General features: G+C 59.4%; 1 protein-coding gene across 1 annotated transcript in view; it reads left to right on the forward strand.

The window, feature by feature from the left end:
- The window catches only part of FAM53B (family with sequence similarity 53 member B), a 72,786-nt gene extending 50,249 nt beyond the window's left edge, over positions 1 to 22,537 (forward strand). Inside the window, exon 4 of the mRNA XM_087862587.1 lies at positions 18,162 to 22,537. Coding sequence (XP_087718713.1) covers positions 18,162 to 18,530 — 369 coding nt within the window. The 3' untranslated portion in view covers positions 18,531 to 22,537. The remainder of the gene's footprint in view (positions 1 to 18,161) is intronic.

The following is a 22,537-nucleotide window of genomic DNA, read 5'->3' on the forward strand; positions in this document are numbered from 1 at the left end:
TCTGAGACGTTCCTGGGGGAGGACCTCATGCAGCTCAGATACCCTGGTAATTTGGAGGAGAGATGCCGAGTGCCTCACAGGTCAGCCGGAATTAATGTGCATTTTGCCGAAAGAACAGAGTTGCCCCCCACATCTTCATCCATTGCTGGGCCAGACACTGTCCTGGAATTCTAAAGGGCGCCGGGAAGGGAGGCAGCAGGGCAGCAAGGGCCCCCCATCTGTGTCTGGGGGGTCTGATTGGCTCTCGTGGAGCCAGAGCTCCTTGGTTTGCTGGCAGAGCTTTGGAAGGTGGTGGCCACTTGGCAGTGCTGTGGGTAGTGGTCTCGATGTTGGCTGTCACTGGGCTCGGCTGTGTGGGCCATGTACATGCTAGCCCAGCGATTCTGCAAGGGAGCGTGCATCATCACTGCTTTCCAGTTGAAACAGGCCCAGAGGGGCAAAGTGGGCATTGGATAAACAGCTAGAATGTGGCCAGGCCTGGGTCCCTTCTTCCTACCAACCATGACCATCTCAACAGTCAGTGGCCCCTGGCTTCCTGGCTTGCGGTCCCCTGGGCATCTAGGGAGCAGGCATGGGAGCAGATGCACCCCAGAGGCGTGTCAGCCCTGCAGCGGGGCCCACTTCCACCCATACCAGGTTTGCCCTGTCTTCCTGAGGTTCGGAGGATGCAGGGAGCTCTAGAATGTTCCACAGACCCAAGGGGCTGATGCTCGGGTGGGCCCTACTCCTTCCAGGAACCCCTTCCTCCCAGCCTGCCAGTCACCCCTGGAAGAGCCCAGCATTCACAGTTGCGCCTTGTCTCCTGAGCCTTCTGTCTTCTCCCCAGGAGCAGCCTGGGAGGGACCACGCTTTTAATTAGCCTAGTTCGGGGATGGCGGCTCTAAAGCCCTGCGAGGTGAATGCGGCCGCCTCGCTTTTGGAATCCACTGCCAGTGGACACAATGTAGCTGTAGGAATGAAAATGAGGGAGAGAATGGCCCACAGGCTGGGCTTTTTAATTGGCACCGTCCTCCCGGCCCTGCGCCCGCCCGCTGGCCCTCCCGGGGCTCTGTTTGGGCGGCCGGACCCGGGCTGCGAGCGGTGGAGCCTTTCACAGCTTCAGACTGATTTAAGTGGCCCTGTATAGATCCCGGCAGCCCTCGCTGAAAGGCACGGCGCGGTCCCCACGCCGACGAGCCCTGGGAAATGTATCAGCCACCTGCGCGTGGTGAATGGTGGTAACCGCTAAGAGCCCTGCCGAGCAGCCTGGGCTTCAATGGGCCCAAGGCCCTGCTGGAGAGAAAAGGTTTTTCTAAAGCTGCAATTAATTTCTTTCCCCCAATCAATTGGAGGTTGCTTTCTTGTTTTCAGCCAGGGGAGCGGGACGCTTGATTCTGTGCTTCTCCGCTAACCTGGGCGCTCCGACAATTGATGTTCCTCTCGAGACACAGAGAGCGGCTTTATTTCTCACCGGCCATCGAGGACGGGACTTTTTTGTTTGTGTTTTTTGTGTGCGTGTCTGTCTCCCTCTCTCTCTTTCTTTCTCTAAGATCATCTCAAGCTAATAGTGAGAAAAAAGGCATGTGAGCGATTCTGCCCGGGCAGGTCCCACAATACCTTCCGGAACGTCCATTTTTCTTGCTTTCATGGGAACACTAAGAGGTCTCTCTTGGAGGGGACAATGGCAAGATTAAAGAGGGAGGGAGCGCGAGAGAAAGCGGGAAGTAGAAAGGCAGTTCAGCCCGACCGCTGGAGAGCTTTATGGTGCAATTTAAAGGGGTTTATCCTGGACTCACCCCCACCCTGCCAGCAGGATTGGTGGAAACCCCTGAGTTCATACTCAGTTTTGCAATGAGAACCAGTTTTAAGTGCAAAAGAGAGAAAAGGCCACCCTTTCTCTCAGGAGTCGGTCTTGTGTTTCTAACAACATAAACTGTGAGTGTACATGTGTCCAGGTTGGGCACTGACCCACAGGATCTCAGGTTCCTTGTTCACTTGGGGACATTGCTGGCAGGACGTCAGCCTGGCCGCTGTGGTGGTTGAGCGGGATGCCCGCAAGCCAGCCTGAGCACCGGCTGTCTCCTGGGCCACCAGGGTGGGCCCCCCACCCCCAGGCTGGTCCTCCTATGGAGGGGAGGTGGCAGGCTTGAGAAGTGGCATCTGGGGCCATCGGGCTTTGCCAGGCAGCCCGTCTGTCACAGCAAAATCACTCTGGCCCCTCTGCCCCGACCTTGGAGCTGGCCTGCTCTGGCTACGGCCTCCAGGAGAGGTATTAGTGAGAGGGGAGGGTCCATCACTGTGGGTTTGTCCACGTGCTTGGCTCTGCTTTCACCCCTTCTTGTCTGGGGCCCCAGCCTCATTAGGATCCCTGACCTGCTTGCTGGGCAGGTGGCCTCAGCACCATCCGTGTCCTAAAGAGGGGAAAGGATAACGACTGCCCCGTGCCCCGAGCCCACCAGCGCGACCACCGGCTGCCACTGCAGTGACCCGCTGGGTAGGGCCCCCAGGACTCACTGTCCCCTGAGGTTCGCAGGGTGCTGTATGCACACACCATGTTATTCCGATCGAGAAAGGCCACTCTTGCTCACTGACCTCTGTAGGCCTCAGCTTCCTCATCTCAACGGGGGAGGCTGACATTTGCCTCCTGGGGGACTTAGGGGAACAAGGGAGGCCACAGACACTGAGTCTCTGCTGCCCGCACTTGGTAGATGCCCAGTTCGAGGGAACACGAGTGTCAGCAGCTGTTTTTCTTAAGACCCAACCTACCTCTCTGCTTGGAAGACAGAGGGTAGAAAGGGGCCAAGGGGCAGGGACCTCTCTTGGGGGTGGGTCAGCCACCATCTGCTTTTGTCCAAGGCAGTGGTGGCAGCTCCCGCAGGGATTTGAGAACCTTGTCCCTCGAGGCCCCTGTGGCTCTGGGCTCCCCATTCCGAGTGAACCCGGGCCTCTGCCAATGACACACAGTGTCTGGCAGCTCCTTTTTGTGGTAGCCACTTGCAGATGGAAAGTGAGGGACTTCCCCCTGAGTTCTGTGCTTTTTCCAAATTGTTATACATTTTTATTTTTGCAAGAGAGAAGTAGGCTCATTTCCTGACTTGGGCTCAGCCAGAGTTGGTGTGAGGCCAGAGGCTGGGGCCCCAGGCCTGGAAGCTGGTCTCCTGCTGCTGGGCGCCCCCTCTGCCCCGCTGCAGCTCACCTCACCCTTCTGGACCGGGAGGGCCACGGGGGGTCAGAGTCAAATGGACCGTGCTTTCATCAGTCACTGTAGGAGTGACAGCATCTTGAAGCGATTACAAGATGGCGGAGCGGTGCGTGTGCGTGCGTGTGAGAGAGAGAGAGGTGCACACACATGCACATGCACGCATTCACATCTAAGGGCAGGAAGGGAGCAAGGGCCGACCTGGAGCCCTGGGGAAGACGCCTGGGACTCTGTGCACATCGGGGGTGTCGTAACGGCGCGCTGCTGTTTTCTTTTGTCTTGCGGGTTGGCCTCCTCCTTGGGGCTTTCAGCCTTTTCGCCCTGACACATCATTCATCACCTGGGGGTGGGCTCCAGAGGAAAGTAATATACTCACGGCCTTTGCCCTTTCCTCCCATCTGGCCGAGAGCCTGGCCCTGCGTGGGGTCAGCCTGGGCGCACCCTCCCGCCGGCCTCTTGCCGGCTGCCGCCTCGCTGGTGTCCTGGATCAGGGAGGCCCTGTCCTTCCCCTGTCTCTCTCCTTCCGGCACTCGGGCCCTCGGCCCTGCAGCACCCTGTCGGGGTTCAGTCCTCCCCACTTGCTCGCTGTGTGGCCTTGGCGCCTTCCTGACCCTCCGACGATGGTGGTGCTCTCCCCCCTCCCGGGGTGGTTGTGAGGGCTCCGTGGGACGGTCCCGGTGAAGAAGCTCGCTGTAAATGCTTAGTAAACGTTAGCCCTGCTGTCATCGGAGGCTTCACAGCTGCTAGGACACGAGAACGAACCCCCAGAAATGCTGACTTTGTTCCCGAGCAAGACAAGATTCCAGGGGATGACGGGTGGAATTGACGGTAACTCAACCTTGTGAGTCGGTTTCCTATACATGAAGAAATGTCTGGACTTAAGAGTGATTTAGGGCTGCTGCCATCTTGGAGCCCTCGTCCCGAGAGCCTTTGGCTGTTGGAATTGTTATCCAGTAGCAGGTGAGCATTGCTGGTGGCTCTTGGTGGGTAGAAATTAGTTTGGATTTCTATTCTGAATTTCTGTAGCGTGATGGCTAAGGGCACGGGCCTCGAACAGACAGAGCCGGGGTTGAGCCTGGCCCTGCCGCTGCCCCCTCCGTGGGAGTTTGCTGAGTCAGCCTTGGGCTGTCCACGTGTGCCCGGGGCTGCTGGCAGAGCCTGTCCCTCGGGACGAGGTGCCGGCCCTGGGCATCCCTCTCAGGTATATTAGCTCGGACTGTGAGGGCTTCTTGGGCCTTCTGGGTGCCTCTAGAGATGCGGGTGCTGTGTTTGCATATCCTGCCAAACATTTCAACAGTAATGAACAAAGGAGAAAAAATAGAAAGGGAAAAAATAAGCCTATCAGGAAATGTTGAGGTGTGTCCCTGAGAAAGTCAAAGAAACGGAGACCCGCCCTGGCCAACCCTTCCGGAGCCTGCAGTCAGGCCTCCAAAGTGGGAACCACGTGCTGTCGGCACACGGATGCCTTGACTGGGCCATCCACATGCTTGCTTCCGCATGAGGTCCGTGTCCTGATGCCCATCCTAGCTCTCAGAGTGGGAATGACTCGTCCAGAGTCTCTAAGCCAGAGAGCGCAGGCGCTCCCGTCTGGTCGTGTGTGCAGGGCCGCCCCCTTCCTACTGAAGATGGGGTTCCTTAGCAGCCTCTTGCACACCTGGCCCCTCTAGTGCCCGCTAAGGAAATGTCCCCCGATGCCTGCTTCTGGCCTGGAGCCTGGATTTCCTGTTGGCTGGGTTTGGCCTGGTCCTGGTGGAGAACCCAGAACCCCCTCCCATACTGCCCCATCCTTGTACCCCAGGAGTCCCTGCACTAGGGGTGCCCGGTCAGCAGAGACTGAGGAGTGCCTGGGGTTGGCGGTCCTGAGAGTCTGGAAGTCCAGTAAGCACAGCACAGCCTCCCAGATCTGTGCCCCCTCTGGCTCCCACGGTGGTCTCCGGGCGTCCCTCCCTGCAGCTCAGAGGAGCCGGCTGCGAGAGGGGATGGGAGCTGCTCAGGTGACCCGTGGGGCCCTGTGCAGAGCTGGGGCTCTGAGCCAGGTCTGCTGGTCCAGCTGCTCCGAGACGTAGGCCCTGCCTGGCTGCAGCATTGGATCTGGTTGGAGACATGGAACTAGAAGGCCGGTCATCCCGGGAAGGGCACCTGATGGGCAGGAGACCAGGGTGAGTCCCCCTGGGGCTCTCCTCCCCACCCCAAAGCGAAGCCAGCGTCTCCCCTGCCTCCAGCTGAGGTGAAGCCCTCAGATGAGGCAGTCCTCTCATGGGGCCTCTGGGGCTTAGGAGCACCAGGACCCCAAGCACCAGGACCAGCACCACGTCCCTGCCACTCACCTTGGCTCTGTGGGTGGGGACAGCCGGCCCAGAGAAGCGGAATGTGCCCAGGAATGTCCTGCCACACCCGATGCCAGCGGGCATGTCCGTGGCCACCTGCCGCGCTCGGGCAAGCCGGGACACGCTGGCTGAGCCCAGCCGGGCCGCTGCGGCTGCTCACCCTACGGGGCTCGGTGGCCAGTGCGGGCCCGCTCCACCCCTTTGCCCAGCACGCCCGCGAGTCTGCTCTCGCCGTGAGTCCAGATGGACGAGTGGCTCTCCCGCCGCTGCTTCCTCCTGGGGCTGCAGCTCGGGCCCCTGTGCCTCCATCCCGGTGCAGCTGCGCCCCGTGAAGGGGTGTCGAAATCCCACCGCGTCGGGCCCTGCGTGTGATCTCATTTCATCGCCATCAGAGCCCCACAAGAGCAGTTTTATTTCCCCATTTTACAGATGGGGAAAGAGAACCTTAAGTTGCATAAGGAGCCGAGGGAGGCCCCATCCTGGCAGCAGAGGCAGGATTCCGGCCAGCTGGGCTGCCACTTGGGCCTCGTACCCAGTAGCCGACCCCAGTCCTCCAGGCATCAGGGTGCAGCTCCCTGGCTGGGCCCTCCAGAGCCTGCCGGTCAGCTCACGGGTGTGGCGTGGGGCTCCAGGTTGGCGTGCGGGGGGCCGGGGAGGGTGTCATAGCTGGGGTACTAGGGGAGATCGAGGTTTGTGAAAGGGGTGATCCTGGCTGAGGGAGGGTATCCCCAGAGGGAGCTGAGCGGGCAGGGGGGCTGCGGGCGAGGCGGGAACGGGGCTGTCTGGGCTGCTGTGAGCGTGAGGTGTTTGCTCTTCGTGAAGGCTCAGGGAGGAAAGGCTAGGTCAGGTTTGAGCCACGATGAGCTGAGAGGCCCGTGAGGACATTCATGGGACCCACCGGGTCTGGAGCTTGGCACAGGGTCTGGCCTCAGGGCGGCCATTTGGGGCCACAGGGGCAGAGGAACAGTTCTGATCTGGATTTGGTGCCAGGCCTCAAGTAGCATCAAAGCTGGTTGGGCCCAGCAGCCTCTCGGGGCAGGGCGGGGACACCCCGGGCCCAGGCAGGACGACTCTCTCATTGCGCAGATGGCCCGGAGCCGGCAGGACTTTCCCAGGACACACCCGGTGTGTGGCGGGCTGGATCCGGAAGCCCGGTGCCTGTCTCCCCATCAGGCGCATCTTGGGTTACACTGCCCTTGGACTCTGTGGTCTCCTGCCTTCTGCAGCCTGCTGTGGGGCCCAGAGCCAGCAGGGGCGACCCTTGGGAACCACCCCTTCCCAGAACAGAGGACAGATGGAGGCCCGGAGGGGGGCAGGGTTTGCCTGAGGCCCTCTGAAGTGATGCCTAGACGTTGTTTCTGATGCCCCTACCAAGGACCACTCTCCTACCGGCAGTGCCTTCCCGGGGAGCCGTCGCCCTTGGACTCCTGTCCGTTGACCAAGTCCCAGAGCTGGGAGGGGGCCCATGTCACCTGCCATGGCCAGCATTGTAGTCAGCGAGGAGCCTGTCAAGGTTAGTGAGGGAACCCACCTTCGTGCTGCAGAAGTGAGGGCAGCTGGGCGTTTTACGGGTCCTCTGGGGCCTCTTCTCAGAGGACCTTGGCAGAGCAGGGTTCCCCTTCTTTGGGGCTCCAGCACATTCCTGCTCCCCAAGCCTGCCCTCCTACTCTGGCTACCTCGACAGGTGCTGAGTGCGAGGAGAGCCAGTGCCATCTGTGACCAGTCAGGACGCTGGCTCCTGGGAGCAAACGGGTGTGCGTAGCCCCTGGGGAGCCAGGTTTATCCTAAGATGGGGAGCGCTTTGTCAGCTGAAGCCCTGAGGAGCTTCTCGACGTTGCTTCTGTGGTTTTCCATGTTAGGCCTGTTCGAGCAGATAAATCAGGTAGCTGTATTCCTGCAACGTTTGCTTACCTTTCTTCATGGTTTCGATTTTATTGCCGGGGAGGAAGGAAGAGGTCTCCCCCTACCAACCTGCAGGGAAGAACGGCAGAATTTGACACTTTGAACTTCATCTCTGCTTCTCCTCCCTTTGCCAGATGTAGAAATATGATGGCAGGTGGAAACGGGGGCTCCAGCTCACACACCACGATTGTGGACGCCTGGCCCAAATGGCCATCTCTGGCGTGTGTCCTGAAGTCCCCTCACTCGGCACCAGGGCTGGGGCTGTCACGGGCACAAGCAGCCGTTCCTTCCAACCCTCTTCTGGCAAACGTGCAGGCTCCTCCCAGCGCCACCAGCGGGCAGGGCCGGGCAGGTGCTCGAAGTGGCTGACACTGGCCAAACTGGACAGGGATGGTGGCATCTGAGAGACGGGCCTTGTTCCGGGAGAGCCAGGGTTTGGGGCACAAGGCAGCCCGCAGCCCCACCTTGGGTCTGCCCACAAAGCCTGGCCATGCTCCCCCATGGAGCAGGAAGCCCCACACCAGCCTGTGTGGGTGGGCGGGCGGGGAGCCACGCGAACCTCTGCGGCAGCGAGGAGTTTTCCAGGGATTCCCCCCCGGCTATGTTCTGTGAAAGTGCCCACCAGCCGTGTGAGCACGCCCGCACACATGTGTGGCCCACTCGCCAGTTCGGGACTGGCACTTCCTGATGTTTTCACGTCCTGTGCTTGTATGAACCTCAGATTTAATTTGGTGATTATTAAGTGCAGGAACGCAGGGCTGGGAAGGGCTTTTTTTTTCCTGCACGGTTTTGCAAAGTGCCATTTTCAAAGATGCACAAGCCTTGTTCCTGCCAATAAGGAAAGAAGGAAAGTCAAAAAGAACTTTGATCAAGAAACATCAAAATGATTTAATATGGAGATGGGGAGGCCTCCTTTTTTTGAAAATGGAAGTGACCATTTGAATAAGATTTTGGCCTATGGGTCGTCCTTTTCTGAATTTCTAACTTAGTGTGCATCCTCCTCTTAAAATAAATACACACACGCATACGTATTTTATTTTTTGATGGTACCGTCACATGTTCAAAAATTAAAATAATCATGGAAGGTCTTGCTTCAGGTTAACTGCTACTTTGTTTCTTGTGATCCTTCTAGAACTCCTTTGTGCAAATAGAAGCAAATAAGAATGTTATTTTATTCTCCTCCCTTATACAAGAGTTAACCTGCTGTATCTACTTTTCTGCACTTTGCTCTCTTAAATGACAGACCCTGGAGGTGTTTCCGTGTCCAAACCGAGCTGCAGGCTGTTCCGTCCTGTGGATGTGGCCTGTCTTTCCCAGGCCACCCTGCCGGGCCCCCGAACCTGTTCAGGCCTGTGCAGGCCTGCTCAGCGGTGAGCTGCGGGGCTCCTGCATCCTTCTGGACATGGCAGGGGGCTCCTCTGGGGGATGCACTCCACCAAGAGAGCCAATGGGCCACAGGTGGGGCGTGTGTATCTCCTTGAGGATGTGGAGCAGGGGACGTTGTAGGACCCATGCACCCTGACGGGTTCTGCAGGTGGCCCGTGTCCCCACCAACACACACTGGTCACACGCGGGTTTTGCCAAGTGGATGGGTGACACGTGGTCTCTCTGTCATTTTAGTTTGCCTTTCTGTTACAGTCAAGCCTCTGTTCTTCATCTCTTTGAAAATTGTTCAGATGTCCTGAGCTGTGTTCTTCTGTCCTAAAAAAAGTTGAGTTATTGGTTTTTCTTCTCGGTGGTGTAGTAGGGAGATAAGTTTTTGCCTGTGGTGTGAGTTACAGATCTTGGTCCCTGATTTGTTCTTTGACTTTGCTTTTGCCCTTTAGCAGCTTTATTGAGATATAACTCACATGCTGCACACTTCACTCATTTAAAGTGTACGAGTTCGGGGGCCCCTGGCTGGCTCCGTGGGTGGGACATGTGACTCCTGACCTCAGGGGTGTGAGTTAGAGCCCTGGGTGTAGAGATTAAAAGTGTGTTTGAAAAATAAATTAAAAATAAAATCTTGAAAAATAAAATAGAAGTGTACAAGTTCAGTGGTTTTCATATATTCCCGAATTTGTATATTCCTGTCATTGTGTCAGTGGGTCACTGCAACCCATCTTAAAACATTTTATCACCCCCAAAAGAAGGCCCATACCAACCATCCCACCCCACCCCACCCCCGGCCCGGCGCCGCAGTCAGTTCCCATCGCATTCAGCTGCCCCCAGCCCCGGGCAACGGGTCATCGACACTCTGGATGGATTCGCCAGTTCTGGACTTGCCGTGTAGATGGGCTCGTGCGGCACGTGGTCTCTTGTGTGGCTTCTTCACTCAGCCTGGTGTTTCCTAGGTCCCCTCCGTGGCAGCAGGTGTCAGGGCTTCTCCTTTCTGTGGCCACACCGTATTCCGTCGTCCAGACAGACCACAGCTTACCTACCCGTTCACGGGTCGGTGGCCAGTGTGTTTGTTTCCGCTTCCGGGGCGGGAGTAATGACGCCGCCATGAACACGCGCATGCGTTCTTGTGCAGACGCGCCCTCACGTCTCGTGGGTGTGTGCCTGGGGGTGGAACTGCTGGGTCACACGGTAACTCCGTGTTTCACATTTGGAGAAACTGCCAGACTGTTTTCCAAAGTGACTGTACAATTTTACATTCCCTCCAGTGCTTGTCACTTTCTTTTGACCCGTGTATGTTTTTATCCAATTTATTATTTTATGGGTCTGGATTTTGAGGTTTAGAAAGGCCTCTTTATCCCAAGATCATAAAGGAATTCTGCCATGTTTCTGGGGCTTCTGTTGCAAGCTTTGGTCCCTGTGGATGGACTTGAGCGTGTTTATGGCGTGAGTGTGGAGCCAGCTTTTCTTTTTTCTCTGTTAGTGGCCCCCCATTTATCTCAACACCAGCGACTGGAGATTCCGTCTCTTGCTCTCGGCTTTGAGATTCCACCTGTGCAGCGTACTGAGCTGGGTCTCGTAGTCTCTGCGTGTCCTCACGTGGCAGGGTGCTCTGCGTTACTAGGGCTTTCTCTTGTGTGGCTAGCATCTGACAGAGTGTCTCCTCACTGTTCCGTACCGTTTTCCTGATTAATTTCTGCTGTTTATTTTCTGTTAAAAACTTGAGAATCACTTTGTTTGAAGGTGGTGGGAGGGGTGCCGTTGATATTTTAGATGGGGATTGTATTCAGTTTAGGAAGTCACTTGGGGAGAATTCACAGCTCTTTGAGGTCAAGTCTTCTGTCTGCAACACACCATGTTATTCTGTTTTGTGCGAGCCTGGTTTTGTGTTCTTGACGGTTTTCTTCCTATCATTTTTGCCAGTTCTTATATTTCTGTTCCTAGAGATTTTACCTTTTGTGTCACTGCCGTGTCTTCTTGCTCCCGAAAGCAGGTTTGGATTAAAAAGGGCAGTTGGGGGGCACCTGGATGGCTCAGTCGGTTAAGCATCTGCCTTCGGCTCGGGTTATAATCCCAGAATCCCGGGAAGCTCCCTGCTCAGCGGGGAAGTCTGCTTCTCCTTCTGCCCCCACCTTGCTCTTGTGCTCTCTCTCACTCTCTCAGATAAATAAATAAAAATTAAAAAAAAAAAAGGGCAGTTGGATTTGACCACCTGTAGTATAGATTCTGTTCCAAAAGCTGAGCCCCCTGACCCCTTTGCTGTGCAGTGCAGTGTCCCCAGAGCGCCCCGGGCACACCCTCTGGGCCTGGGCAGAGTGGGGAGGCGGGAGGAGCCCTGGTTTGCTAGGCACCTTCATCGGCCTCCTTGGTGCTCTAATTGCAATCAGTTCTCTAAACGATGCTAGGACTTTGTTTGGGGCTCTTCTTAGCCTCCTGGTACAAATGAGAAACTGAGGCTCAGAAGTTTAATGATTTGCCAAGGTCCCGCAGAGGGCACACAGGAGCTGGGATTCCAGCCCGGGCTTGTCTAGCCTTTCCTGGGCGGCCGTCCTGCCGGAGGATCAGATGTTCTCCTGAGCACAGCCTGGAAGTCAGAGGTCTGGTTGCACATCAACTAGCCATGCGACTGGGGGGGTCTCGTCCCTGGTCTTGACCTCAGTCTGCCAGTCTGCAAAATGCAGTCGTTAAACTGGTGGACGATTTGCTCAGTTTTCCAACAAAAATCTTCTTTTCTGGAAGCCACTATTTGGAACAAAGACACAGAGCTGCAAGGGCCCTGATACTCTGTAGTTCTGGCCCCCTGTGCTCTGATGTGGCCCTCAGAGCACCCACCCCAGGCAGCTGTACAGAAACCAGGGCCCACCATGCCCTCCAAGGCCCCCCCTTCCGTGCCCCGCGATCCTGCTGCTGTAGAAGCCGCCCCCCGACACCTCGTGCATCCCTGCAGCACGTTAGCCTTGGCCCCCTGCCAGAGCCCTTGTGTGCTTTGGAAAGGTCCCTGGACTTTTGTTAGGCTGGAGTTCTCCTTACACCAACCCGAGAGCGAGGTGGTTTCACAAGTCCTGTCCTGAGTGTGTGCTGGCTGGGGTGCATGCCGCAGAAACAAAATGTTTGTTTTCTGATTGCCAGAGTGCTGGAAGGCCCTTTCGCATTGGCTTCCACACCTTCTGTGTTGGGGCAGGTCATTTGCCCCCTGGGGGCCTGGTGCAGAAACCGTGTCTGTCACAGTGTGGCCTGGGGGCGGGGGGCACCATTCAGAGGGCTTGCAGGGCTCTGGGCCACCAAGGCCCATTCTTGCCCACCGCAGCCTGGGGAGCTCCGGGCTGCACAGGCACACAAGCCGAGCCAGGTGGGGCTAACCAGGTGGGTCCTTCTCATCCCCCCAGGCTGCACTGAGCACCTCCTGTGAGCGAGCATCCGGGCCAGGCAGTGGGGTGGGGGTCAGTACTGTGCAGGGCTAGGCACGGTGCACGCAGGCTTTCGGGTGGCTTCCAGAAGGAACGATGGAAAGCTGGGGTTTGGGGGGGAGGGCGGGTAAATGGGAGCCTGCCAGGTAAAGAGGCACTCAGCAAACAGGTGTGGCCTCTGCAAAAGTAAGTTGAGGAAGCAGTGGCCCCGGAAGCCAGGGATGGCCTAGTAACTGCCCAAGGCCATCATTATGCCCCAGAGATAGTCCCTGGCCCCCTGGGCTGTTTGATTCTAGAAACTGTGATCTGGAGGAGAGCCCCGAGTAGCCAGTGCCAAATCAGCAGGGCTCACCGGGCCCCAGAGACTGCCCGTGGGGCAACGCTATTTCCTATTTTCAGGGCCTATGTGGGTTTCCCTTGTTCCTGTGGGTAGAGAAACAGTCCAGGCTCAAAAAGGCTGCCTCTTGTGGAGTCCAAAGGTAAGCATTTCACAGAAATGGGCTGGGCCTTGACACAGGCCTGGGCGAGCAGCTGACCCGCCCCACGCAGGAAGTGGAACTGGGCTGTGGCAGGGGCATGACGATAAGGTGCCCAGAGCAAGGGGCCAGCCTTTATGGGGCCCTGAGCGGCAGCCTCCGGCCCGGGCCGCGCCCCCTGGGCTCAGCCATCTCCCACCCGGCCTGTCACCACGCCCCCCACAGCGCCGACCCGGGGCAGCCTTGGGAGAAGCAGCCCCCGTACCTGACCCCTCAGGTCCGGGGCTTCCTCTGAGAGAGCTGGCCTTCGTGCAGAGTTCAGATTTGCCAGAGACGGATTCACGTTCGGCCCAGCGTGTGCTGGGACCTTTTCCTCTTCTCTGAGATATTAAAAAAACAACAACAAAAACCAAAACCCACCCCAGGAAACCTCATGTCTTGCCTTCTTGGTTGTTTCTGTGCCAACTTCCAGCGTAAATGAGACTTAGAAAATTTCCAGGCCGCTAGCCATTCTTCGTGGCCTGGTGTTCTCTTGATACTTGGAGAGTTCTGTTCTCGTCAAAGTGTCTGTTTGGGGGAGGAAATGCCTCTGCTTAGCCAGAGCCCTGGGCCCAGCAGCTTCCAGCAGAGTGGCTGCACGGCTCCGGGCAGCTCAGGCCAGACGCAGGCCTGATCGCCCTGACTCGTGAGTTGGGCTTTGTTATGCCCCTCTTTCTAGAGGGACTGGAGGTACCTCCCTCAAAATCCGTAACACGCAGAGATCTGTAAGGTTGTATTGAAAAGATGGGACAGCCTTCAGCAGAGGACAAGCCAAGTGTGCCTGTCTAGAAGACCAGCGGCCGAAGCCGGAGCGGCGGGCTCTGCCACAGCTGTTGTCTGGGAAGGGGTGCGCCTCGGCGGGGGGCACGTCTTGTCCCAGTTCGATGCTAAGGGCAGCTCGGGGGGGGGGGGGCACAACGCTGAGGACACAGAACATCCAAGGAGAGGGGTCCCAGCAACCTCTGCTCCCCAGCAAACCGCAGGCGGGCTGGCTCCTGGCGGCCGGGCTCCTGCGGGGCTCAGCCTTCGGCCTCTGGCCAGGACCTGCATTGCTGTTCTAGAAAGTCAGCCATGGCGGAGCCAGACTTGGGTCCAGTTCCTCCAACTCCAGAAGCTCCCTCCCGAGCTGCTCCACCAGGGCTGCTGGGTTCAGGGCTCGGGGGGGCCCAGGGAGACGGGAGTGAGGAGAATAGCCTGCTCTCTTCAGGGTAGGACAATCGGGAGAGAGGGGACCCAGCACTCCAACAGCCCACCTTTGCCCTTGTCCTTGTCTCTGGGATGCCCCACCCTTCCTCCAGGGGGACTCTGGCATCCCGGAACTCGTCTCTGGAGAAGTCTGTTGTTTCCTTACCCCCACCAGCCTTATGCTCTGGGTCTTTATTGATAAGCCTGTGGTGCAGTTCAGCTAGTGGACGATTCTGGATGCCCCCCACCCTCCGTGCTCCTCCAGGCTGGCATCAGAGCAGTAGGACTAGAGGAGGGGCCTGAGCTTGCGGGCCCAAGCTGGTGCGTGCAGCAGGACGGGGCTGAGTGTCTATTGAGTTAACGCAAGTTTCGGGGCGGGGGGGGGGGTTCGTTTTTGAGCTTGCAGCCCCAGGCACAGGTCCTCCATCTGCAGGGACTGTGCCCTTCGTGGACCCTTCACAGTGTGGGTGGGGGGGAACTGGGCATAGAGAAGGGAGCTGGGCCTGGCTCTTGAGGTGCTGTTGAGGCCCAGGGTCTGATGGGCTGCCGTCTATAAGGACCACCCAGACTTCCACCGGGGGTGCACCACAGAAGGTGAGGACCTCTGTCTCTGTCCCCAGGGCTGGGCCAAGGGCCTCCCACCCAGGAGGATGTAGGAATGCGGAGGGGGGCCTGTTGCTCCTGGCTGGGAAACCCCTGGGGGACGGTTGGGGCGGGCTGGAATGTGGCTGGCTAGAGCTGAGGTCTGGCAGGTCTGATGGGAACATCTTGACACTTAGGGGCTCCTTTTGGATGTCGCCCCAGACTCTAGGACTGGAGTGCTGAACAGTGTTTCCAGCCACTAGCCTGAGGCCACAACGATGGCTCCTTCTGATCTTGGTTACCTGAGCAGGCCTGTGCCCAAGTGGGTGGCCAGTCCCTGGGCCAGGGCGGGGCCTCAGGAGAGCAGAGTTTGGGGTGGGGGACTGTTCGTCCTGGAGCAGGCATCTCACCATGGAAGGATGTGTTCACGGGGCACTCCGAACTTGTTAGCAGCTTTCCCCAGACATTTTTGACGGCACGCAGGCCCCCGAGCCTCCAACAGGCCCAAGCAGCATTCTTCTGTGGGAGCTGGGCTTCTGGGAAGTGTGAGCTGTCAGGAGAGGCTGGGCAGGCCCCTGCCCCCAGGGCGTGGTGGGCACCGGCGAGCCCTAGGCCCTGGGTGTCGGCACGGGGTAGGCTCCCCAGGGACGGAGTCTGGGCAGGACGCACACTGCCCCATTGTGTGGGCCACATTCCTCCCTGACAGGTGCGGCTTGCCAGCAGCTGGAGCATTCAGCTGGGGCCGGTCTTGGTTTTTCCCGTGGCTGAAATGGCTGAGTTTTGAGTCAACAAAGTTTTCAAGGTGACATTGGCTTTGCAGTCAAGGAGCAGGTGCCTTTGAGGACTTCTGGGGGGTGGGGTGCAGTGACACCCTGGGGTCTGCTTGTGACAACATTCACCAACCAGCCCTGGCAGCTTCTTACCCGGCTGCAAAGCAAAAAGGACCCGGTTATTCCAGACAGCTGGCGCAGGGTGGCCCCAGGTGCCCTAGCCCCCCCGCCCCCGTATTTGGTGGGTGGGCTGAGGTCCATAGCTTGGAGGGTCTTGTCTGCAGCCTTGGCACTCGTTGGTGGCAGAGCCCGGGTCTGTGATAGCCTGTCTGACCTCAGCTCTCTCCAGGGAATACTTCAGGCAAAAGCAGAAAGGCCCCAGCAAACTGGGGTCCCCAGCACCCTGCTGCTGGTGTGGCTAATGTTTAACAGGATTAGTGCCCAGACACACACTGTCACACTTGCCATAAAGTCAGACACAGTCCTCCACCCCCACCCACCTGTGCCTTTAACCCACGAGGCCAGTCTGTGGGTGGGACAGTCTGAGCAGCTGGGGAAGGTGAACGCTGACTCGGGCGCGTTTCCTGTTCAGGTTAGGGCCGCGCCTCCCACTGTTGCCATGTTACAGCTCACAGCAGGCGTCCAGCGCTGAGGAGGGCAGACGTGGCTGATCCCCCAGGGGCATTGTCTGTGATCCCTTCGGAGCACATCTGGCTGATGTCCGACGTTGTTATTTTATAACGGGAGTCACGTCGACACTCATGGCATATTCTCGTACACCGCAACTCCTGGAGGGCGAGAGGCCGACTGCGCGGCCGGGTGGGGGGGGCGGCATCTGGCTCCCCAGGCATCAGGGCTCCACGACGCCACCTCGCCTCTCCTGCACTTCCCTGTGCAGGGCAGCCGGGGTCACAGGCTGAGATGGAGGGCTGGCAGCCCTGTCCGGGCAAGGCCGTCTGCCCACTTTCTCCTGTTCTGGCTCAGGTCTAGGCAGCATGAGAGAGGGCTGGGAGGCAGAAGGGGCCCCGGAGACCCTCCCATTGCCGAGAGTTAGGTCGTGTTCTGCTCTGGGAGCCGTCTCCAGCCCTCCACCGTGGCGGGGCAGGGGCCGTGCGCTGTGTAGACCGGGGCCTCGCTGAACCCCATGTGGCCCAGGCGGGGGGACTGGGGGGCCCCCAGTCTGCTAGGGCCATGACCTGGGCTTCCACCAGGCCTGAACCAGCCTCGTAGGTCTAATCGGTGGCCCGGCCCTTCTGTCTTCAAGCCCAGCACTCTCTCCCAGAGCCTCCCCAGCCTCCCAGGCTTCACCTTTCTCAGTTAATCAAAAGATTCCAAGAAAAGCAAACCCATGAGACCAGTCTACTCTGGAGTGTTCGGGAACAATGAGCGTGCACACGACAGGCCCAGCCACCTTCCTCCAGAGAGAGCGGCTTTTCTTCTCCGTTTGCTGAGCCTGTTTCAGCAGCTCGTGCGCCATGACGGCCGGTGGTCATCTTTATTTCAGAGTGACCCGTGAACACCGAAGCCTGTGAAAGGACCAGGGCCCTCGGGACGGCCCGTGATCTTGGTGTTCCGGGTCCCCGCCCTCGCTCCCCCGTGTGCACGGTCCGTTTGCTGTCCGCAAGCAGCCGGGGCCCAAAGGTCTCTCTTCTGCCCTCCAGCACATCTCTCCTCTCGGGTCCCCTTTGAAAGGAGACGGCATTGCGGCTGGTCCTGTGGGGGGGGGGGCAGGGCGAGGCTGTGGGCACCCCTAGCCATCGCAACCCTCTGTCCCGATATTTGCTGTGTCGTGAAAGCAGATGTTTAACCTAACGCACGTGTGCACAGTGCTGGGCCTGCCCCCTCTCGAGAACAGGTGTCCCCAAGCACCCTCAGGTCCTGTTTGAGGCCACGGGCTGCCTCCTTCCGCAGGCTGGCCCCACGCAGGGGCAGCTCTTGGTGGGGCAGCCAGTTTCCCACTGGGCCTTCGAAGAGCCCTATGGAATAGGTAGGGACCATCATTCACCTCTCCACAGGTGAGGCAGCCGAGGCCAGGGAGGCTGAGGGGTCTGCTTGAGGCCCCCAGCAGGTGAGCCCAGCCTCCCCGTCAGGATACAGAGCTGCGGCATCTACCACCGAGCGCCTGTTGAGGGCGCGGGCCTGACCCTCGCTGGAGAACTGGCGTCTCCAGCCGGGGCTCCGGCGCACATGGGAAACTCCTCTCTGGATGGCTGGGGAGCTCTACCCTCCTGGCCCCATCTTCCACTCCCGGTCATGGTGAGGGGGTGGGCGTTAGACCCCTCTGTGCAGCTCTGCAGCCTGACGAGGTTTCTATTCGGTCTGAAAATTCAGTCCAGCAGTGTTCTTTCTAAGGCTGAGAGCCTTAGCCTCCCCCTGTCGGAAGAGACTTGCTTTATGGACCCATTATCATGGGGGGTTTGGAGTACTTGCTTCATTTCAACTCAACAGTATGGCAAGGGGTCTTCATTTTGCTGAATTTTTGCATGCATCCTAAAGTGTTTTCTGAAGATAGAAATTCTAGAAGCGAAGTTGCCCGCTGAAGGGAGGTGGTGCGTTTCCGTCAGATCACCCTTCAGAAGGGTGGTCCGTGCAGGGTGCGGAGCCTGGCCTTCCCACCGCAGCTTCCCTTCGGCTGGGGGTACCAAGCTCGGGCTCTTTCCTAATTGGCGGGTAACTGGATTTTGCGTCTGCTAACCCAGTGTTCGTCGGCCGGGGCATATTTCTTCATGCTGGCTTGCCGACGGCCCCTCTTCCTTGCCCAGATGATGGAGGAGGCCAGGCCGTGGTGGGCTTCACCGCCCAGCAGACCCTTCACCAGATAGGCCCAGGCGCTGCGGCCAGGCCGTCTAGGGTGTCCGGTCCTTGGGTTTGGGACGGGCACGGGACCCTCAGTGACCTGTGTGTCTGTCTCCCCACAGAACTGTCAGACCTTCAGCAGCCTCAGCTGCCTGAGCGCGGGGATGGAGGACTGCGGCCCGCACAGCCCCTTCACCCTTCACGTCAGCAGCACCAGGTCCTGGACCGCCTTGCTCTCGGCCTCGGCCTCCAGCCTGGGGGGCAGGACCCCCGCCGGGACCCCGGTCCCCGAGCCTCTGCCCCCGGCCTTCGACGACCAGCTGGTCTGCAAGGAGGAGCAGTGCTGTGAGGAGGCGGGCGGCTGCGCCCTGGGCGAGGGCTGTGCTAGGAGTTGGGGGCCGGCCTCGGCCTGGCGGGACCGCGGGGCAGCCGGGAACAGCCCCTGCTCCCTGGACGGCGAGTTGGACATTGAACAGATAGAGAACAACTGAGGGGCGGCGGGCACTCGGTGGGCACTCGAGGCGGGGAGCCCCCCTCCCGGGCCTGACGCGACCTCCCCAGGGGGTGTTGGGTCCCAGGAGCGGGCACAGCGGCCCCCCGAGAGGCTGTCCCGCCCGCGGGCCCAGCCACGCCGCCCAGCGGCCTGCCCCTGCCCCTCACCAGCACAGTGGCCCCGGCTGTCGAGCCGCCCGAGCCCGAGAGCAGCTTCCTGGTCTGGGCCCCTTCCCCCCCCCCCCCCGCCCCGGTTCCTCCCCGGCCGCCCCGCCAGGCACCTCGCGTGTCCCGCAGGGCCCTGCTTGGCGTGCAACTGCCGGCGGGGCTGGTGGGGGTGGGCTTGTGCTCAGGTCCATCCGGCGGTGTCAGGCCCTTCCCGGCCTCCTGCTCAGGTTCATTTCGGGGGGGTCGGCCCCCCAGCTTCTTTCAGTCCGTTGTACTCCGTGCCTTCTCTCCCAGGTCCCCCTGCTTCAGGCTTGGGAAGGTTCGGGAGACACTTTCCTCTGTAGTAACATCAGAACCATTTGGCCTTAATTCCAAGTGTGGGAGACAGAGGCCCTGGGGTGCCAGGGGGGCTCTCCATGTCAGAACTGTGGGGGCCTGGGGAACAGCTTGGGCTGCTTGTTAGAGCGTCTGCATTGGGTAGACGTGGGTGGATCTGTTGGCCGAAAAGACAGAACTGCTTGCCTGTCCTGTGGCGTGGAGAGCCTGAGCCCGTGGCTGTCTGCAGCTCCGGGGAGCCGCTTGGGCAGGGTTGGCACGTGGCGGCCATTCTCTGTGGCCAACCTGTCACCGAGTGATTAGCTGGATTCAGGTGAGTGGGGGGATGTCACCAGTAACGGGTGACCTCTTGAAAACACGCTCAGGAGGCAGGAGCTGTGAGCAGGTGCCCGCAGCCGGGCCCTGTGCACTTTTCAGGGCTGGAGGATGTCGGTTGGCTGCTCTGGGGGGCCTGGACTGGGGGCTTGCGAGGCCCCCTGCAGTACCGGAAGCATATTCGCGGTCGGTGGGACTGCTGGCTTTAATCAAGGTGCACCGTCCACCGCAGACGAGCGCCCTGCTGGTCGGCGGGGGAGCAGAGTGCCTCCAGCCGCGTCCCTGCTGCCAGGCCATACTGCGGGCACAGAGCGCGGTGAGCACGCACCGTCCCCAGCTCCTGGCACCCCTGCGGACTCCCCGCTCGAGGGGAACCCCACCCCCCCCCGCCCCCCGACCCCCTGAGGTTTCGCTCTCAGGAAGCCCGGCTGGCAGACACACCACACGGGCTCTGCTCTCCTGGAGTCTGGCCTGTAGCAAACTTGGCATCTTCCGCAGACAATAGCAATTGGGTCAGCTTATGAGCCAGTGGCTCCTTTCCCTATATGGCTAAAAGTAACTGGTGTATTCTCTTGAGTTTGCTGACACGTAACAAGGCACGTTGGTAGTCTCTTTGCTTTTGCTCATCTTTTGTGGACAGCAGATGCCTCACTTCCACAGCGTGAGTACGAATGGTTCTCACCCTTTTTCCACAAAAGAAAGACCCTATTTGGGAAACTCTACTTACACCTTCACAGTTTTACTCGATCAAAAGCGTGGTGCTCAAGTTCCGATTTATAGGTGGTATTTCTTAAAAATCAGCCATAAGATGCTTGTAGAGAAAATCTCAACTCCGTGGCGCTCCCAGATTGTGTTCAAAGCCTCAGGTCGGGTAGCATCGTGGTTGTGTGGGCACATGGCAGGTCCTGGGGCCGGAACAGTTGCCCTTCAGTGGCTCCCACCAAAGGCATATGCCCTCAGGGCCCTGCGGAGCCAAAGCAGGGAGCTGGTGGCCCTGGTAGACCTGCCATCTTGCCTGACCCCCACGCAGTGGGCCATGGAGGCCACGTCTTCTTAGAGCAAACCAAGAGGAGGCCGGGGTCGTTGTTGAGTGACGTCTGGCAGCATATGAATTTAGAGAGCGCACGCTGGTGCCTTGTGTCCTCAGAAAGCCTGGGGAGGGCGGTACCAGCACCCAGGCCACACCAAGAGTGGCCACAGACGGAGCATGGCCTCTAAGGCAGTCTTTCCTATGGAAGGGGTGGGGGGGCATGTCCTGGTCCATGCCACAGTGAGGGACTGAGAGCTGAGCCAGATGGCCTGAGCAATGACCCCCAGCTGCCTTTCCTCATGGTCACCTGGGAGGCACATGGTAGTGGGTGTGTGTCACAGGGCTCTGGGGCTGGTGACCTGCCTTCAGACCCTGCCTGCCAACCTCCCCCCTTCTCAGGCCTGGTGGCAAAGAAGGCCAAGCCTTCCCGCCTTCTTTCAGGCTGGTCCCATCGACCCACAAACCCAGTCCCAGGGCACTTTCGGGCAGAAGGTACCCCCGCCCAAGGCAGGGTTTGGCCCTCCAGCCTCCTCAGGCCCCTCTTTGCCGTCCTCACTGCCACCAAAGCTCCTAGCCCAAGCCCACAGCAGCAGCAGTGGGGGGAGAATGGCCATTGTCCTTCTGCTCAAAGAAAGAAACGCCCTTCAGTCATTTCACGTTCATCTCTGATTGGAAAGCGCCAACCCCGGTAGCAGGTGCCGCCCGCCGTCCAGGCAGGCATGTCGTGCTCCATCCCACTGACACCAGGACTTCTGGTCTGGAGGCTTTTGGAGGGAGGCTCACCCAAGGGGCTCCCTCTGACCGCGCGTGGCTGTCCCCACGCGGCTGTGGGTGGGCTGGCAGCCTCCGGGTGCAGGAGCCCCACCGTCGTCCAGGCCCTGCCTCTCCTGGGGGAAGCCCGTGAGCTCCCGCCTCTGAAGGGAGACCCAGGAAGTTCTGAGCCAGGAGGGAGGGCTGAACCAAGCCGCCTGGCTGCCGGCGGGCCCTTGAAGGACAAGCGCTGGGTCGTGGCTCCAGGGAGCGGGGTGGGGAGGAGAGGCTCCCCGTCGCGTGCATCCCTGCCTACTCCAGAGGGAGCCTCGTGCACGGCCGCAGGCTGCCCGGAGCTGCCGTCTGCCCGCAGGGGCTGGGCCGGGCCTGGGTCAGGGCCGTCGCCTCACCGTTTACCACAAACCCTCTTGCCTTACTCGCGGTGGAGGCCGGGCCGGCGTCGGGCCACAGGCAGACATCAGGCCACGGGGCACGTGCCGATCATCATAGACTCTCATTCTCAGAAAGCCTTACTTGTCATCGAAGTGTTTGTAGCAGGAACGTTGTGTGAATTTGTACGCTAAAAGAAAATTTAAATAAAGGAAAAGTCCACACTGAAAAGAAAACAAACCCAAATGTCCAAATGGGTCTCCTAGTGCCCGGGCAGGCATGCGATCTCCGGGCTCTGGCTGAGGCCGCCCGAGGGGGCGTTCAGGGCACTGCCGGTCTGAGCAAGCTTCCATGGTATTTAAAACCCACCCCTGGACGCTCTGCCGCGGGCCCGGGCTGCGCCTCCACGTCCGCCGGGGAGGTTAAAGCCACGTGCACTCCGTAGCCTTGGGGCCGTTCCCTGAACGATGACCGCTTCGGGCCTGGGCCCTGGGCGTGAGCAGTGGCCCCGGGGCTCGGCCGCCGCGCCGTGGCTAGCGTGGCCCAGGCACTCTGCCCCCCCGTATAGGTCGTGAGGCCGCCTCTTGCCACATCCGCACACTGGGTCGAGCCCCTCCCATTGGCTCCAGACAGAGAAAACACTGCCTGGTCTTTGAAAAGAAGAGAAAAGATAATGGAGAAAACCCCGCAGACCACAGCAGAGATCCTGTAGCCTAAGTAGGATAGTCTGATCTTCTAGCATAGTCTCTTTGGCAAATAAGTTGTGTTTTCAGTGCGTGGGGGAGAGGCCCCGGGGGCGCGGGGTCGGCGCGTGGGCTGCGCGTGCTCGCCCATCCGATCGCCCGGGGCGGGTCCTGCGTGTGCTGACCGCGCCGGGCCTGCGCCGCCCCCTCCGCCCACGGCCGCCTGTCGTCCCACGCGGGCCACGACTGCCTCGCACTAGAGCCGCTCTAGTCTCTCAGGAATTTGCTTGTTACTCTTACTGTGTAAATAAAGCTTCCTGGTTCAGCACCCAGC

The sequence above is a fragment of the Ursus americanus genome, chromosome 6 (assembly GCF_024610735.1).
Source record: "Ursus americanus isolate L20-20 chromosome 6, mUrsAme1.1.p, whole genome shotgun sequence".
NCBI classification, from domain to species: domain Eukaryota; kingdom Metazoa; phylum Chordata; class Mammalia; order Carnivora; family Ursidae; genus Ursus; species Ursus americanus.